Source organism: Marmota flaviventris, chromosome 4 (assembly GCF_047511675.1).
Source record: "Marmota flaviventris isolate mMarFla1 chromosome 4, mMarFla1.hap1, whole genome shotgun sequence".
Lineage (NCBI taxonomy): Eukaryota > Metazoa > Chordata > Mammalia > Rodentia > Sciuridae > Marmota > Marmota flaviventris.
The window spans coordinates 137,051,514-137,071,046 of record NC_092501.1 but is presented as its reverse complement, the minus strand read 5'-3'; the positions used below and the strand labels follow the sequence as shown (position 1 = coordinate 137,071,046).

At 29.7% G+C, this 19,533-nt stretch overlaps 1 protein-coding gene across 4 annotated transcripts in view; it reads left to right on the top strand.

The window, feature by feature from the left end:
- Positions 1-19,533, top strand: part of Nbea (neurobeachin) — a 639,704-nt gene that overhangs the window by 127,254 nt on the left and 492,917 nt on the right. For all 4 annotated transcript variants that reach the window (XM_071611544.1, XM_071611543.1, XM_071611542.1 and 1 more), the window contains exons 11-13: positions 1,135-1,243; positions 12,253-12,405; positions 13,794-13,962. In XM_071611544.1, coding sequence (XP_071467645.1) covers positions 1,135-1,243; positions 12,253-12,405; positions 13,794-13,962 — 431 coding nt within the window. The remainder of the gene's footprint in view (positions 1-1,134; positions 1,244-12,252; positions 12,406-13,793; positions 13,963-19,533) is intronic.

Genomic DNA, 19,533 nt, shown 5'->3' with positions numbered 1-19,533 from the left:
AAATAGCCACATCATCAGAGAAAGGTGTTATTTGTCAATTCTGTTGAAACCAAAAGAGCTAGAATTATTCAGAACTAGAACTTCATATTCCTTTTGGGCTTTAATAGTCTTCAAGTTTTCTCATTATAAAATTTCCCAAATACTTGTAAGAGTATTATTGTGCTTAAAATATATTTAGAAATTTGTAACTTTGCCCTTTCTTAAGAACACAAATAGATGATTTAGGTTATATCATAAAATATTTTAGGTAGACACTATTTTAATTCCCAATAGAGAATGGTTTACAGAAATTTATTATAAATGATATTAAATATATACATTAGAGGAAAATATATATTCATTTTCAGGAATACTACATTCATGTATCAGTGCTGCTTGTTGAAAATTGTCATGTAATTGTGAAGAAAACATGTTATTAAAGCTTAATTCAATCATTTATTTTTCTTTGGTTTCTTCATTCTTTCATCTAGCAGACATACCAAGTGCTTAATCTTTGTCTGAAACATATCATTGTGTGCTTTTATGTGTTTTTGTGTACACTGTGTAATTAATTGCAACTTTTCATTTCAATATTACACAAATCATGTCTTTGCTCTCACAAATTTTCTGAGGGCATACATGGATATAAGTGACATGTTATATATTTCTTTGGAATTTTTTTAACAAAGTATTTTTGAAAAATAGGTCTAAGTAATAAATTTATTAAAAAATAGGTGCATCTTTCCAAAATAATGTTGTGTACATATTTAAAATTCTATCTGATAACCAGATACTCAAAAGACTATTATGATAAACTCTTAATTATGGAAAGATACCTGTGTTTGTTTATGTTGGATTAACTTGAAGTAGGAAATATATATATATATGTATAAATAAACTTGGATGTTTAAAGTAACAATATAAAAGTACATACTTTCCAATTTATTTAATTTGAGAAAAGGATAAAATTAGTTTTCTCATTCGTGTAAGAAATGTATTCATATATAAAGCAAAATATCAGTTGTCAGCAAAATAGAAGTTAGTATTGAATATTTGATATCATATGACACAACAAACTACTGAAATGGAATACTTTCGTGTTTATAATAAACATTGAATGATTACAAAATGAAATTATCTGTACTTTACATGCAGTGCTACTCTTTTGGCATTCCTGGTTGAACTCCTTAAAAGTTCAGTAGCCATGCAAGAACAGATGCTGGGTGGAAAAGGCTTTTTAGTCATTGGCTACTTACTTGAAAAGGTAAGTGTTACATGTTGATGGTTTTATTGTGTAGCTTTCATACCTAGACAGCTGTCACTAATTATATTTTTTGTAACTTCCCTTTCCATTGACTGCATAATGGTTATAATGTTGTTAATTCAAGACTGTTTTTTATATCATGAGATAGAAGTATAGACATAGAAGTAAAATGGGTGTTAGAAGTGTAAGTAATTAAGAAATTTTGATTGAAAACAGAAACATTCTTCCATATACTTTTATTCAAGTTGCAAGTATCCTTTCTTTTAATTTTTTCCCCTATTCCTTTGCTATCTTTACACTCAGATTAAGTTTCTTAGAAATCTTATCATTATATTTGTTTTACTTATATGGATTTCCTTTTTAGGTTTTGCTTTATTTTTCAATTATAAGATTAAAATTTTTATTTGTGGTGGCAGAAACATTATTTTGTACTATTATCCTTGCATTTAATATATTTGAATATTCAAAGCAACTTTTGTCTATATATATAAACAGCACAAATTTTTTTTTCATTCATCTCATTTATGTATTTTTATGACCTCTGCTTTAGTCACAGTTGTTCTATTGTAGCAATGAATGTTGAATTTCGATGATGGTGTCTTAATAGATTGGATTTCCATTAACAATTAAAGTGAAATTTCATGTGTAAAGGGATTTTTAAAGAAAAATATTAATTTTCCTTGTGATTTCTCTTTTTATCATTTAATTTTAATACTTGGCTGCTCTTAAGTATGAAACTATTTGAGAATTAACTAATAAAGGTGATATCTCAACTAAGAGAAATTAACTCATTTTTACCATGGGAAAGAAAATGAAAACATGCAGATAGTTTTTGTTTCACATTTAGTTATGTTACATTTGAGATACCTGCAGCCTGTCTTTTCTTTGAAATAAGTGTTGCTCTTTCTTTGAAGATTATTAATTGAAGAGTAGCATATTATTGAAGAGTAGTATATTATTAAATAGGTTGATCGCTGTTAGCATTTCTTTGTGGAGGCTTTCCCCCCTTAGTAACATTATTATAACTCCATTGAGACTTTTCATTTATTTTTTCAAATGATGGAATATCATCATCCAATATCTCGAGATTAAGAATTATTTAGAAGATTTATAAGTTACATTTCATGAATTAAATGGAATGCCTTTTGGCAGGATCACTGTCTTATTATTTTTTTTACTGGGGATTTATCAGCATAATTTTGAAGTGAACCCTTTAACATTCAAAATTAGCTTAAAATTAAAAATACTATAAGAGATCTTCAAACCAAAACTATTCTTTTTAAAAATTAATATCTTTATAGTTATACTGTCATTTATTCAAAATATCTCATTGTAATTTTAATTTGCATCCTTTTGTATGATTTTGACTGGGCATTTTATTATATATGTTTATTAGACATTTATTTTTTTTCTGTGAAGTGTTTGTGCATATCCCTTACCAGTTATTTCTGTATCTGAGACCCCCTGCACTGAGGCAATCTATAATCTACTTTGTCTCTATGAATTTGCCTATTCTACATATTTCATATAAATAGAAAAGTATAATATTTGTTTTGTATCTGGTTTATTTTGCTTAGCATGATGTTTTCAATGTTCATCAGTTATATATCAAAACTTTATTCTTTTTGTTAGTAAATAATATATGTTCACGTTTTGTTTTTCCATTCATCAGTTCATAGACATTTGTTTCCATGTCTTAGTTAAAGTTTGGTTTCTAGAATGACTTAATGATGTTGAACATATTTACATGTACTTATTGACTGTTTCCACATGCTCATTTTCTATTTATTGTTATTTTTCTTCATAGAAATATTTTCAGATCTTTTGCCCATTTAAAAAACATGGGGTATTTGTCATTTTATTATTGAATTGTTGGAATTCCTTTTTTCTTTTATTTTTGGTCCTGGGAATTGGTACTGGGAATTGAAATCAGAAGCATTTTACCACTGAACTCTGTCCCTAGACCTTTTTTATTTTTTTATTTTGAGACAGAGCTTAAGTAGCTTAGAGTCTTGCTAGGTAGCTGAGGCAGGCCTTCAAGTTGTGATGCTCTTGTCTCATCCTCATGATTTGCTGGGATTACAGGATTGTGCCAGGCACCCAACTGAAGGTGTTTCTGAGCTATTCTTGAAGCAGTTCCTTATTAAAAGTGTGACTTTCTAAGATATTCTTCCATTGATGGATAACATGTTTTAATTTGTGTTTACCTGTTTAATTTGTTGTCCTGTTAAGTTGGACATTTTCATATGCTTATTGTCCTTTTTGTTGTATTTTTTAAAAATGTTTAAATTTTTGCGCATTTTGTTTTGGATTGTCATTTTCTTTTTAGTATGTTGAAATTCTGTATATATTCTGAGTATATGTACTTTGTTAGATATTTACTACAAATCTCTCTTCTTTTTTGACTTGTCACTCTCAATGGAGTTTTTTGATGAATAGAAGTTCTTAATTTTAACAAAGCTCAAATTTTCAGTTTCTTCTGTGAGTAGCCCTTATATGATTAGCCCTTATATATCCCAAATCCCTGAGTCTATTCTGTTTTCTCTGAATATTTTGCTTTGTCTTTCATATTTAAATCTGTAGTCCCTCTGGAATTGAAACTTATATATGGCATGAAAAATAAAATCAAGGTTTTCCTTTTTAAATTTTCTTCCATATACAAATGATTCCCAGTTCATGTTGGTTTGACTTAAATACTTAATTTGTTTTTTTTGACCATTGTGGTGTACCATAGCATTCAGTAGAAACTTTATTCAAGTTTAAAATTAGATCTTTTCCTATGCTAGTGATATGTGATAGGATGCTGAGCAGTGGTAGCGAGCCACAGATTACAGTAAAAACATGATCGTGAGGTTAAACAAATAATACTTGACATTGTACTGTGTTGCTGAGCTATGATGATCAGTAGGCTAGGCGTATTGAATGTATTTTCAATTTAAAATACTTTCAACTTAAAATGGCTTTATTGGAATGTAACTCCAATGTAAGTTGATGAGCATCCACATATATCTACCTGGTCCAACACCATTTATTAAATAATAATTTTCTACTGCATAGCAATCTTTGTCAGGTAACCATATGAGAAGGGAATTGATTTATTTTCGATTTGAGGAAACATAATAGTGATATTAATAGTATATTGTTTTCTTTAATAGTGATATTGATAGAATATTGTCTTTTTTAATAGTATATAATTCAACTATAGTTTTGTTCTTCAGGATTACCTTTGCTACCCTTAAGTCTTTAAATTCCCACATATTGTCAATTTTCTGAAGAAAATGCTAGCATTTTAATTGTGTTATATTGATATTATTATATTAAATATTTTATTTTATGTATATTTAGGTCCTCTTTTGTAATTTTCTACATAGAAAATTTGCTTTCAATGAATGTATTCTCATTAAACTAATATATTTTACATTTTTAAAATTTCAAATTTTTAATTTTTTACTGATATATAGAATGTAATTGATGTTTATATTGAGTTGTTATGCTGTTATTGATACTCCTGTATTAATTTTAGTAGTTTATAGTTTTTTCAAGAAATTTTCTTTGTAGACAACAATATCATCTGAAGATGACAGTTTTATTTCTTCCTAATATTTATTTATTTTATTTTTTACCCTTGATTTTTATTATGCTATACTACACTGTTAAATAGAAGTTGTTATAGTAGGCATCTAAGTCTTATTCCTGATCTTAAGGCAATGCTTTTAATAATTAGCCACTTAGTAAGGTGTTACAGATTACTTTGGAGATTTTTAAATCGTATTAAAGGTGTACATATAGTTTGCTAAGAGTTTTCTTTTTTTAATTTTTTTTTTTTTTAGTTATAGTTGGGCACAATACCTTTATTTTATTTGTTCATTTTTATGTGGTGCTGAGGATCAAACCCAGCACCTTGCATGTGCTAGGCGAGCGCTCTACTGCTGAGCCAGCCCCCTAAGAATTTTCTTTATCATAAACATGTTGAATTTTATCAAATTCTTTTTCCTCATTATATGAAATTTATTATGTTTGTACATTTTTCTTAAGTTAGTTGATTTCTAGATGTGAAGCTCCCAATTACTTTTAATTCTACAACTATTCCAATCAGGTCTTCATTATTATATTATACTTCCCTTAATATGGCTTATGTCATTGTCACCATAGGATAATGTGGTTATTTCTTAGTTTTCATATTACTTGGCTTGTTAATAACATTTTGATTGAATGCTTTGTCCTTGAAATCTTTCCTTTATTGTGTTTTATGACATCTAGCTATCTTTCTCTTCTTCTGTTTACTTCCTTGCCCTCCTCTTATTCTCCCTAGTATCTTTTTCTCATGTTTCTAAAGACTGCCTTGTCTTGTTGTTTACTCTAGAAAACCTTCCTCTTTCTGTCTATGTATCTTTCCCTAATTGAGCTTATCCATTTTGTTGTTTCATAATCCTGTAAAAAGTAATTGCTCTTAAAGTTGCTCCCATTTTCACTTCTACTTGGATGCCTAATAATCTTCAGAAATCTAGATTATGCAAATATTTATTTTCATTTTCCTCTCCAGTCTTTTCTGTCTTGTTTATCTTATTGAGAAGTAGTTCAGACCAAAAACATTAATTCTTTTTGACTCTCCTTTTTTTTCACACTAGATCCAAACTCTAAGCAAATTATGTTGTCTTACTGTCAAAATATATCTAGAATCAGTTGTTAATTCCTGCTTTTTTAGTCTACTTTTTAATACATACATTCATTGATATCATCTTAGATCAAACCATCATTCTTTTTTATCATTTGTTATGCCCAGATCATTTTTAATTTGTACTCAGACTAGTTCTTCTGAAGTGTTTCAAATTTTAATACTTCATTCTTCTCAGAATAAAATTTTAAGTCTCAGACCTCTGATATCATATCTTACCACTCTTCTTTCTTTCTCTATTTCAGCCACATTTGATTTTAGCCATATTTGGCCATAAAAGGCTCTGTTGCCTTAAGCATGTGCCAATTTCAAGACTTTGGTTTTACTTTTCCCATTTCATCTATCACTTTGTGTGTGTTGGGGGGCGGCCAGGGGGGCAGATGTCCAAATAGCATGATTCTATGCTGCATTCAGGATTTTTGCTTATGACATTTCATCAGAGAAGTCTTTTCTGACCACTTTACATAAAATGACACCCCTTCCATAATCTTCACTGTCTCCCTACTCTACTGATTTTCACAATATTATTCTGACATGTTTTACATTTTTTCCACTTATTTGATGCTTCCTTTCACTTGTTTATGAAAGTGGGGAAAATGTTTATTTCACCTTTTTATATTTTATTTTGTATAATCAGCATGTAGAATAGTGATTGTCTTCAATACATTTGTTGAATTAAATAAATTTTTTTTTCTGGTTACCTACAAAGAATAGCTTTTTCATCTATCTCAGATGAACACTTAACACTGTTTTATTTTTAAACAATTAGTGGCCAGGTAGGTAGTATACTTTAACAGAGTTTCCATTTTTAATTTCTTACCAATAACAAATCACTTAGCTTTTATCTTCTTGTCTTAGAAGGTTCAAATTAGGTATTTAAAGAAGGCAGTTTAACGAGAGGTCTTATTTAACACATTTATATTGTTTCATGAAAAAAATTTAAGGTGGTTTTGTTTAATTTTGCCAAAATTCAGACTTATAGAAATCTTAGAAGATCAACAAGATCCTTTTGGTTGTGGTTTAGAGAAAATGTGATTCAAAGTAACTTAAACATTAGGAAATATACTAACTGATGGTACTGAAAAATGATTTATCAGAATATTGTCAGGTAGCTGATGGCCTGTTCAACATGGTTTATTGAGAAGAATTTAATGCAAGATTATTATAAAAAGTGTGGGCATTTTAAAGGAATCCTATAAGGTTGAAAAGGAGAGAAGTGAGAGTTTAGCAAATACAAAGAGAAAGGTATTATAGTTGTTGCACAAGGATGTTTGTCTGGTGTGTGGTTTTCAATAAAGAATTGAAGTATATTGAACTGGATTACAGTACACTAACTTCAGTTTCTTCCAGTTCTTTAGCTTCCTGCTGATGTCTCCAACTGGTCAAACTCAAGGAAACCAATATTCAAGAGAACTTCCCAATCGTAGAAAGGGCAGCTGTAATCTTTTGTAGTTACAGCTAAACCCTTATATCTGGGGGAGAGAAAAAGAGAACTCTTTTATTTCAATTATAATCTTACTCAGATTCTTCCCTCTAATTTGATTGATAGCTTAGTTCTTGCCTACTTTTGAACCAACATTGGTTTTAAGGAAAATGCTAAATTTTGATGCTGGATGTCTAATTATCTCCTCCAAACAACAACAAGTAATTGATATGATTAGATTATTGGAGCTGATCCTTGAAGTCTTTGGGAGGTGCAAAATGGATATTGAGGATCAACTACTTTATGATATACCTCTACCAATTAAACTATTTTCCCACAACATTATTTCATTATTTAATATATAATCACACACAGGACACACACACACACACACACACACACACACACACACGAAGAGAGAGAGAGAGAGAGAGAGAGAGAGAGAGAGAGAGAGAGAGAGAGAGAATGGTTTTTGCATCAAAAAGGAACATTTTTGGCAACCCATTACATTGTGGGCTGATGTAAATATTGGGGAGATCTTTCTTTATTAAATAGAAGTTACTCCTTGTAACACACATTGTTCCTATTTGGCTTTGTTAATTGTGAGTGGATACAATAATTTTTTAATTTCTCATTTTCCATTTCCAAATATGTTTAGTCATGTCTTATATAGTACTTCTTAAAATTATGTATCCTGTCTCCCTAATGTCATATAGCTGAAGAAGTTGCATTTTCTATGAGGTTCACATTGTGCTTTTTTCTAAGATTTACAGATTTATGTAAATCTACAGGTTGTTCAAATATAAGTCTCTTTATAAAATAGCTTTACTTGAGGAAATGAATGTAAATACAAAAATAGAAAAATTTTTTAAAGCATGAGCCAAGGTAAACATTTTTTTTTAAAACAGTTGGATATCTTCTTTCATGCTTTCCTAATTGCTTTTGATTTTTTTCTTCTATGCATCACAACAGAGGAGTGCATTACATTCATAATTTTTTGCATTGCAATTCTTAATATGCTTTTATACCATAATTTATCAAATCTCTGTTTGTATATAAGGTATATTGAAACCGAATTCACATCTTCATACATAAATTTTGTATAATGATGACCGTCTCCTTCCGCTACCCTTGCTATTCCCATTCTCCCTCCCTTTTCCTCCCACCCCTATTCTCTATCTAGAGGTAATCTTCCTCTCTTGCTCTCCCTCTCAACCCCATTTTCAGTCATCCCCCTTAAAACATTTGGCATTTGTTTTTTTTTGGAATTGGCTAACTTCACTTAGCATAATCTTCTTTAATGCCATCAATTTCCCTGCAAATGCCATGATCTTATTATTTTTTAGTGCTGAGTAATATTCCATTGATTCTTTTTATCTATGCTATTTTTGAATTTGATATGAATTCAATTAAACATTCACTGAGAAATTAAGAAAGGTACTGAAAAGGTAAAAGTTGAATAAGATGGTGTCCTTTTTTCTATTAGTAAAGAAAGATCTCTGAATTACTAATAGTAATACATGAAGAAGGAATATGTACTACTTACAGGTAGAAGTGACATACTGTTGAAGAAAATATTTTATACCTAAATAGATAAAATTTTAGAAAAATATTTCTTTAAGGTCAATTTTAGAACTGAAAACAATATGATAGCATTACATGGTATACAGAAACAGCCAATACTTGGACACAGCCACATCAGTGTTTATAGCAGCACAATTCATAATAGCTAAACTGTGGAACCAACCTAGCTCCTTCAGTAAATGAATGGATAAAGAAAATGTGGTATATATACACAATGGAATATTATTCAGCATTAAAAGAGAATAAAATCATGGCATTTTCAGGTAAATGGATGGAGCTGGAGAATATAATGCTAAGTGAAGTTAGCCAATCCCAAAAAACCAAATGCTGAATAGTTTCTCTGATTTAAGGATGCTGATTCATGATATGCTGGGGGGAGGGGAAGTGGGAGTGGGAGGATTAAATGAACTCTAGATAGGGAAAAGGGGAAAAGGGGAGGGAGGGGAAAGGAGGAGACATAGGGATAGGAAAGATAGTGGAATGTGATGGTCATCATTACTCTAAGTACATGTATGAAGACACGAAGTATATGACTCTACTTTGTGTACAACCAGAGGTGTGAAAAATTGTGCTCTATATGTGTAATATGAATTGTAATGCATTCTGTTGTCATATATATCAAATTAAAAATAAATAAATAAGTAAGCTTTTCACTGATGGACCACCTTAAAAAAGAAAGAACCGTAGAAGGCCTCATATAATGTTTTTGGCATACCTTTTACAACATGGAATAAGTTCAAACAATAAATAAAGTAAGCTATTTAAAATTATAAATAGTGAAGGAATTGTCGAAAGTTTTAAATAATCATCCTTCTCTTAATTTTATTCTTCTTGAATGAAATATTTTAGAGTTTAACATTCTACAGTTTTTCATTGAAGCTTCTTTAATATGAGTGCCTAATCTTTACTTTTTTTTGAAACTCAAAGGTTTGTTTTTGACCTTGGCTCTCACCTTAATAACTCAGCTACTTAGTAGAATCTTCTTCTCTGTCTCACCTAAAATTTTTATATAAAGAACAAGCCACTGAAAAATTTCTAAAATCTACGTAGATACTTATCTTTCTGTGTGTTGGTTTTGATTAACATGCTTTAATTGCACATATTAATGGTGTTTGTATGTTTTTCATTGTTAAAATCCAGCCTTCTCTTACTCACTGTCTTCTAAAGTCCCACCCTCTAGTAATCATTACTCTACATTTGGGTCAATTTTCATCTTGTTTTCTCTTATGTGGAAACAATTGATATTTTTGTCAAACACAATTATTGATGTAAAATCACTGTTAGCTTTATCATAATTTGAACCAATTAAGTTCTGTTACCACCTTCTCAATGAAACCACTTATGTTTCAACAGATTTTTATCTGTTCCATGTTTTTTTATCATGTACTTATAGCATATAACATTTTACACATTTCCCTGTCAGTTTTATATATTGTGTGTCCCTGCTTTTTCCCCCTAGAATATAAATTCTGTGAAACCAGGCTTTTTTTTTTTTTTTTCCTTTGAGTTTTGTTAATTTCTCTTTCTACCGTGTCAAGGAGAGTAGCTGGCAAATAGTAAGTACTCATGTGTATTTTCGAAATGACCAAACGAAAAGTCTTGAAATCTACCTCTAGGATAAAAGAAATGGATGCAAAGCTGTTTATTATGAATTGAGGATATAGTGAGTGAGTGACTCAAACTGGTGTCTTGGCAGTGAAATTGGCCCAAGAAAATACTATGTTTGGCTCAACAAAAAGTTTTTAAGTTTTAAATTTTATTTCCTTTGGGAAATAAAAGCAGGAGTGGTCCTCATTACTCTTTATTTCCTCTTACCCTGATTTACACATTGTTGTTAACTATTTGCAATCATTTAAGTTCCTGGCCCCCTATATAGTATTCTGAAAATGCATGACATACTTAGGTCAGATTTATGGAGTTTTTTCTTGATATGAGCTTGAGAAATATAGGTAACTCATGGGTGGTAAAATTGGTAAGACAGTTTTAGTCCTTTGTATACCCTGATAATACTGTACTGATATTTGGATTTCAGTCAATGGAGAATGGGGAGAAAGGAGCAATGTGATGTGTACCTCAGAGTTTAGTGACGGGTGATTTTTTACTCTACGATGGTGTGGATGGTTATACTACAGAAGAGTAAGAAAAGATTTGCTTACAAAGATATGATTTCAACATCTGAATTTAAATTATTTGCTTTAGGAAGAACATTTTTTTCTATCTTAACATATTTGTCTGAAATTATGTCATGGGATAGTATTGTCCAGTTAAAATATATGCAGCTTAAAATATTTTAGTGAAAAGTTCCAGTAAATTAAAAAAAATTTTAACTTAGTATATGCAAAATATTATCATTTTAATGTACATTTAATAAAAATAAATAAGGTTTTCTTATTTTGATACTGAATATCAAAATCTACTGTATACATCCTTATAGCACATTTCAGTTTGAATTAGCTACATTCTAAGTGCACAGTTGTCATGTAGAGCTAATGGCTACTGTATTTGACAGTGCAAATTTAAAATTTGGTTTGACTTTGGGAATGGGGTCTATCATTTATCTAAGTACTCCCCATATTTGTGATGGCAACTGACAATTTCTTAAGGGAACACTCAGCGTAGGATTAGTGTTATATGAAGCTGTAGAAGCAAAAGTTATCATCCAAGGAGTATATTTCTAGAGAAAAAAAGAGGCAAATAATTAATATTTAGGCATAGGTCATTAAGGAATAAACTGAGGATCCTAAAAGCCAAATGAGGACAGTGTATGCAGGAAAGGCAGATGTTTTAATAAATTGTGAATAGATCAGAAGGGTTTATGTTAAAACAAGATGTATTGTATTTATCAATGTGGAACTCATTTGTAAGTTTTGAAGGAAGGATTCAGTGGAATGGTGAGCTCAATGTATTTTCCTTTTGGTTTGTAGCTAGTTTAAGTGAAAGCACTTCTTATTTCCAAAGTCTTTTTCCCCCCATTATTATGATAATTATTTCACTCTTAATTTCTGTGTCTAAGATCTCTTGTTTGTAATTTTCTAAATTCAATTTATACCTTATTTTTAGCTGGAGCGAACAGTGAGTTTATTTAACCTGATTTATTTGCTGTAATTGTTCTAGAAAAGGCTTCAAATAATGAACCATCACTCAAATATTCTAAAATACAACATTTTCTAATATAATTGCATTTTTAATAATAAAGAAAATATAACATTTTGTATTTAAACTGTTAGGGGTAGTTTCAAAAATTAATATAAACTTTTGCTTTATCAGCAATTACACAATTTGATATTTACAGATATTTTCAATAGAATTTCTGTTTTCTTCCTTTAGTCATCAAGGGTTCATATAACTAGAGCTGTCTTGGAACAATTTTTATCCTTTGCAAAATACCTTGATGGTTTATCTCATGGAGCACCTTTGCTGAAGCAGCTTTGTGATCACATTTTATTCAACCCAGCCATCTGGATACACACACCTGCAAAGGTATGAATTTTATTCTCATTCAAAAGTAAATTTAGTGTTATAAATTATAGTTACTGGATTTAAAGTATCTAGTTTAAGCCATTTTTAATTTTGGATTTATTTTATAGTCAACCCAAGGCAGTTGTGTTAGTATCAGAGATGTAAATATTAAATATGTAAATACTAAAATAGATGAAAGTATAGTTAAACATTAAGCTTGGTGAAACACTATTCTAATGTTATTAGATGTGATTCATCCTTTCCAAGGAAGAAGATTTGATATACTGATAATTGTAAGACTAGGAGAATAAAACAGATATCTAATTGTATCATTAACATTATGATCATTTTGGCTGGGAAATTGCTTTCATTTTGAATGTAGAATTTATATCATAGCCATTAAATAACATCTTTAATGAAGAATATACATAAAATAGATATTTTTCTAGAAATTAGCACAATTTTCATTATTTTGAATACCTAATTTAGTCTTGTTATATCTTATTGGAAATCAATAATGAGGGATATTTTAACTTTGATTCTTTTACAATTTTAAAATCTCCCATATACCTGGTTACATAATGTTTAAGTTCAGATTTTTATTACAGTTCATCTTATTCATTTGTCTAAACCCAGATCTGAAGTTTCTTCACTCTTTTTTTTTTTTTGAGATTGAACCCAGGGATTAAACTCAGGGGCACTCAACCACTGAGCCACATCTCCAGCCCTATTTTGTATTTTATTAGAGACATGGTCTCACTGAGTTGCTTAGTGCCTTGCTTTTTACTGAGGCTGGCTTTGAACTCACTATCCTCCTGTCTTAGCCTCCCGAGACGCTGTTCACTCTTTTTAACAAGGTGTTTTACCTGCTGTCTATATGCTCAGAGGGTTAAATTTCAAAAGCCAGCTATATAGTATGGAAATTGGAACAAAATTTGAACTTCATGAACTTTTAGAATATATGATAACAATATATATTTTTCAGAGTTACTATAGCTGATTGACATTTATTCTATTCCTTTGAAGATTTGTATAAACTAAGAGTTGCTGAATTGTACTTTTTATAAGAGTGTTGATCTAATTCACTTTTAAAATAATTTTGATTTTCCTGTCACCATTTGTTTTAATTAAATGTTCGAAGCATTTAAAATTAATTTGTCAATACCTAATTACCTTTTTTAGTTAGATTATTAGGTAATGTACATTGCCTTTATATAAACAAGTTTTATTAGAATGTTGGTTTTTATCATTTTCTTCTAAAATTTAATACTGTTTAAGAAAAAGTTAATTTTATACTCACAATAAGTGATTATTTTTTGGCTTTTGCGAGTTTGTATATGAATTAAAACAGAATTTATCTTAAGCACTTGAGCCATTTTAAACTTAATGGTCTTATTATACTGTATTAGGTTCAACTTTCCCTATATACTTATTTGTCTGCTGAATTTATTGGAACTGCTACCATCTACACCACCATACGCAGAGTAGGAACAGTATTACAGCTAATGCACACATTAAAATATTACTACTGGGTTATTAATCCTGCTGACAGTAGTGGAATTACACCAAAAGGATTGGGTAAGTACACCCCTACCACTGTGTTTGCACTTCCCTGTATTGTTATATATCCCGAGTACTACCATAGTGAACAGATATACGTGACTATAAAATTATCACGAAACTATTTTCTTTCTTATGAAGTAGACTGGTATATTGAGAATTGTTTATGGTAAGAAGAATTTTATTGCCTTTTAGTAATAAACTACTTTGGAATGAAGTTAATTAAAAATAAGCAATAGTCTTCGTTTTAACTTACATGTATTTTTTCTTTTAAATTTTTGTTCCAATATTAAAAACCAGTAAACATACATACAGGTTATGATCAGTGTGTTCTAGTATGTTTGCTTTCAACATTTCAGATAGTTAACCTTTTTTTGTGCTTTTCCAAATTTATACTTTGTTCTAAGTGTAATAGAGACTAATTTAATTCTTCACAGTGTTTTTTTTTATGTTTAAAAATTACAGTCAGCTTTTCTAACTATAAAAAAATTTACAACTATAGAAAATAAAATAATATTAGAGGAAAAGATTTATTCATGACCCAAACCACAGGAATGAATATTACAAGGTTATGAAGTTTTCTTCCTCCATTTCTCTTTGCATAAATATGTTTTACCTCTTTGACAAAATTGAGAGTTTTTTCCTATTTTTGTCATTTTTTTCCTCAAGTCCTTATATTTACATTGTTTCTTAAGTCTGTTATATAGAGTAATCCACTCCTTTGTATATACTTGTTTACCTCTATCTTTGATTTGTTTAAAATTACTGATAATAAATATTTTTAGTTATTTTCAGAAATGGCTTAATAGTTTATAATGTAGTAATATGACATAGTGTGATAGAGGGCTTTTCTTAACATACTCACAATAACATTGAATATTACAGTTTTATATCAGTCTTTTAGATAAGGGAAATAACATACTATCTTAACATTTAATGTAAGTTTTTTATTTTATGGATTGGGCTTTCAAAATTGTTTTTCACACTTAGACCTACTTTGTCCTTTATAGCTTTCTTTTTTCATTGCTTTTAAGTTGATAATGCTCAAAATTTATTGCTTACCATTTGTTAGATTCTCTGCTTAGAATTCTACATGTTAATTTGTTTTATAATTTGTAATGTAATTATATGTACATATTAGGTTATATAAATAAAATTGTATCTGTGTTAATGTCATTTCATTTTACAGGTTAGGAAACTGAAAGCATTGAAAGTTGAATCATATAAATTAACTCAGAGCCATTGTTTCTAAACTTTATAGTATATTTTTTACTACAAATTACATTCATACATGTTAATTTCTGCTTAAACCATTAATTTCTAATTACAAAAAATTTGCAAGAGTTATACAAAGAGTTCTCAGATCTCTCACCAGATTTTCCAATATTTTAAATTTTACCTCATGGGCTATATTATTCTTCATTTTCTCTTTTAATGAAACACTCATGTGCATACATACTTTTTTTCTGTTTCATTTAAGATTAAATTTATACATGATGCCTCCTTATCACTAAGAGATTATCTGTGAATTTCTTAAAAGGTAAAGGTATTCTGTTAAATAATGATTGGGTACCCATTAAAATAGGAAAATAGAATTAGTATGATATACTCCAAAGACCCCATACAGATATTTTCAATAATCTCAATATTTTTCTCAGGAAAAAAAAATCAGTGTGTAATAGTTCCTTTAGTATTTCCATGACTTTGGCACTTTTGAAGAGTACAGACACGTTATTTAGAATGCTTCTCAGGTTGGATTTGTTTGATATTTGCTTATGATGATTCAGGTGTTTCATTTTTTTCAAGGAATAACACAGAACTCATTTCTTTTCTGTCTCATTGTATTATGTCAAAATGATTGTCTTGGCTACCAGTGATTTTAACTTAGAACATTTGACTAGGATGAGTTTTCAGTGTGAAATTATTGTTTTTGTCTCTGTAACTAATAGATATTTAATGGAGAAATACATTTAGACTAAGACTTTTTTTTGGTTTACATATTACTATAGGGAAAAACTTGTTTTTATCCTTTTATTCAAATTTTTTTTGTATCAATCTAATCTCAGGCATTTCCATTTTATTCAATGTGTTATATCAACATTTGGCATGGATTTTGCAAAAAATAGCAGTTAGGTTTATGTTTTCATAAAATGACTCTGTTGCAAGTAGTCAGCACTACGATTTCATTGCAGAGATAACCACGTATGTAAACTAATGGGTATGACTTGTTCCAATGAGACTTACAAAACCATGAGGCATGATAAATTTTGCCCTTAATTTTTAGTTTGTCAGTCCTCTGTTTTATATATAAGCTCAAATTCTCAGATTTGACCAGTCAGTCCCTTCACATGGAGTTTTGGGTCTTTATGATAAATATCCATAATTTTGTAGTGCTTTTTTTATTTTCTGGCATGAGATGTTCTGGGTTCATATGATACTTTCCTTGTCCCAGTCCTGGAATCACAATTATTTTTGCAAAGAACCCTGGTTTGTGGTATGTATTTTAGAAACCAAGGTCTTATGTTAGGTGTATATTTTGTTCCTTTAATGTCATTGATTCTTGATATTCTTAGTGGACAGATCTAGGAAATGTTTATATCTATGTATAGAATATTTAGACACATAGACACACACATAGACACACACACACACACACACACACACACACACACACATCTATCCCTATTAGAAATGTCAGTTCACACCAGTACATTCAATTCTAGTCTAAAACCGTGATGACTCAATCTAGCATCAAACTTTATTTTGAACTTTCTTGTTTAATAATGAGAAGTCTAGGTCCCCTTATCTTTAACACATGTGTATATTTTCTTATTCTATTCTGTTAAACCACTGTTTTATCATATATTATATTATCACATTCTTAGTTTTAGCATTTTCATAACGATCCTTATTGCCTCCTCAGTCCCAATTGTTTCTTTGACACTGATAGTCCTACTTTTTCTTCTTGGTCCCACTATCTCTTATGGTATTGCCAGATTTAGTTATCGTTTTGGCTTTGTCAAGTATATTGGGAGTCTCCTTGGCCTTTGCTGCCTCTTTAGGGCCCCAGCCCCTGATGCATCACTGGCTCCAACTGTCTCAAGAAGAGGGAAGGGAGAGAACCAATAAATATATTTTAATGAAGAGTGACAGTTGCCCGGTCCCGTGATGCATTCCGGTAATCCCAGCAGCTCAGGAGGCTGAGGCAGTAGGATTGTTAGTTCAAAGCCAGGTCAGCTATTTAGGGAGGCCCTGTTGCTAAATAAAAAATAAAAAGGGGTGGAAATGTAAATCAATGGTTAAGTGCCCCTGATTTAAATCCTTGGGGTGGGAGGAGTTAAAAAAAAGAGTTGACAAAAAAGTACAAAAGCATTTCTTTTTCTTTATAATTTGTTCTTTAATAACAGTTGTTTTGCAGTTAATTTTATTATTTGACAGACTGTGAAGTTCTGTTTTGAAATATATAGTTTTCTAAATGATAGCTTTTTTCAATGGCATGTTGAACTAAAATATTTTCCTTTATGAGCATAGAAGAAAATTTGTATTACATTAAATTTTCATATAAATGTTATTCAGGTATAGGCAATTGGCTAGAGAAATAGGATCATTTTGCTTTGATATGACTTAACATTTTTGCCTCAGAATTTATTTTTTATAGCTCACTATAAAAACTTATATATTAAAAATATCATATAGTAGTACGTGTTTGTGGTAGCAAGTGAAATAACAGTTTATCAGTGTGAAAATTTTTTTCCATTTTTTTCTGTTCATATACACATGAATGTGTACCTAAGTGTTTCAAATTATAGGTGCTTCAGAAATTTACTTTGAAGAGGTCATAGACATATATTCTTACGTATACATAACATTTATAAATTAGATATTTTAATAAGAATATACATATATAATAATATTATTTTTATAAATACATATTTTTGTATATATTTATGTAATATATATGGGTATGTATATATGAACAGGTTTATGATATCTTTAAAAATGTATATTTTATATATATGAATATATGTATGCACACATAAATTCATATATGTAAAGCATATGAATATTATTTACACACATGCACATGTATTCATATATATATATATATATATATATATATATATATATATGAAATAAACCTGAAGCTCTATCTATGGTCTCCCTTTTCCATTGCCTGGCATACTAGATATAACCGCCTTCTGTATTTTATGTTTATTACTGCTTTTCTCTACTTGAGCATTTAACTTTTTTTTTTTATTGTGCTTCATTTCAGTCTTTTACTAAGTATATATATATTCCTAAATAACTTACTACTTAGGATATAGAATATAAAATATAGAATATAGAATAGTAAGTTGTAAACAACTTACTATTCTATATTTCGTATATATCGTATAATTTGTGATTTGTATTTTAATTTCATATTTGCCAGAGTAACCTATTTGCATGAATTTGATTCATGACAAATGTATAGCAAACACATAAATATATATTTCTCCGCAATTTGCTATTTGCATTCTGAAATAAATGGCAAGAATAATTTTATCTAACATTTACTGAGTGCTTACCATTAAAACTGTCAACACTCTGTTCTTATTCCTTTACATATATTGACATGTTTACTCCTCACAAAATGTTCTATGATGTAAGCAATATTATTATCATTATTCCAACAGTAAAGAAAAAATAAATCTGAGCACAGAAATACTATAAAACTTGTTGAGTTTTACTAAGTGGTAGGAAAAATAAAAGTAAGTTAATTATTGCTAAGAAAATAGCTGTCTCTACAGGGAGAGGAATGAACAATGTAATCAGGAAGATGATGTGACACAGAGCTGAGCCCAGGAGTAGGATGAGAGAGTGGGCAATCTGATATCATATCACAGATAATAATGAAATATTCAGGAATTTTACAAAACTGTTGTTAAGCAGTTGGTAGCTTGGACTTAAAATCAGTCTGGTGGGAGTATTTATACAACAGAAATCACAAATATGAATATGCTATAAATCAGCATTTCCGTCCCTGCAACTCTGTATGCAGTTCCCATACCAGTACACCAGTGGTTGGTGTGTTTCCCTATCAGGCTACTGTTAGTGTTCAGTTTCCAACCTCAATAGTTGTTATATAGTTATTTTATAATAATTCATTAAATTGTGCATTTATACTTTATGTGCACTATATTTTATGAGACTTTTTTGAAAACAGTATACTAATAACTGATAAGGGAAATGTACTTAGTGTACTCTTGGTAGGAGTGGGGCAAAAAATGTGGAGAGTATTCTGAGAAATGGAGATGTGTCTTAGTAATAGGTGGAATGGATTGTTAGGGTGGTGATTTGCTTGCAGTTTAATAATCTGCATGTAAATATTTGTTGGGTAGATAATAAGATGGTATAAATTATAAATGCAGGGATTATAATTTAAATACTTAAAAAAGCAGAATATAAATCCTGGTTGCTTCAAGAAAGACAGTATTTTAAGGGTTTTCATGAGCCTTTCTATTTTTCTTAAAAGTATAATTTAGCTATTGTATGTTATGCATGTTATATATATCACTTCATATTCTTAATTTTTTGGAAATAAAATGT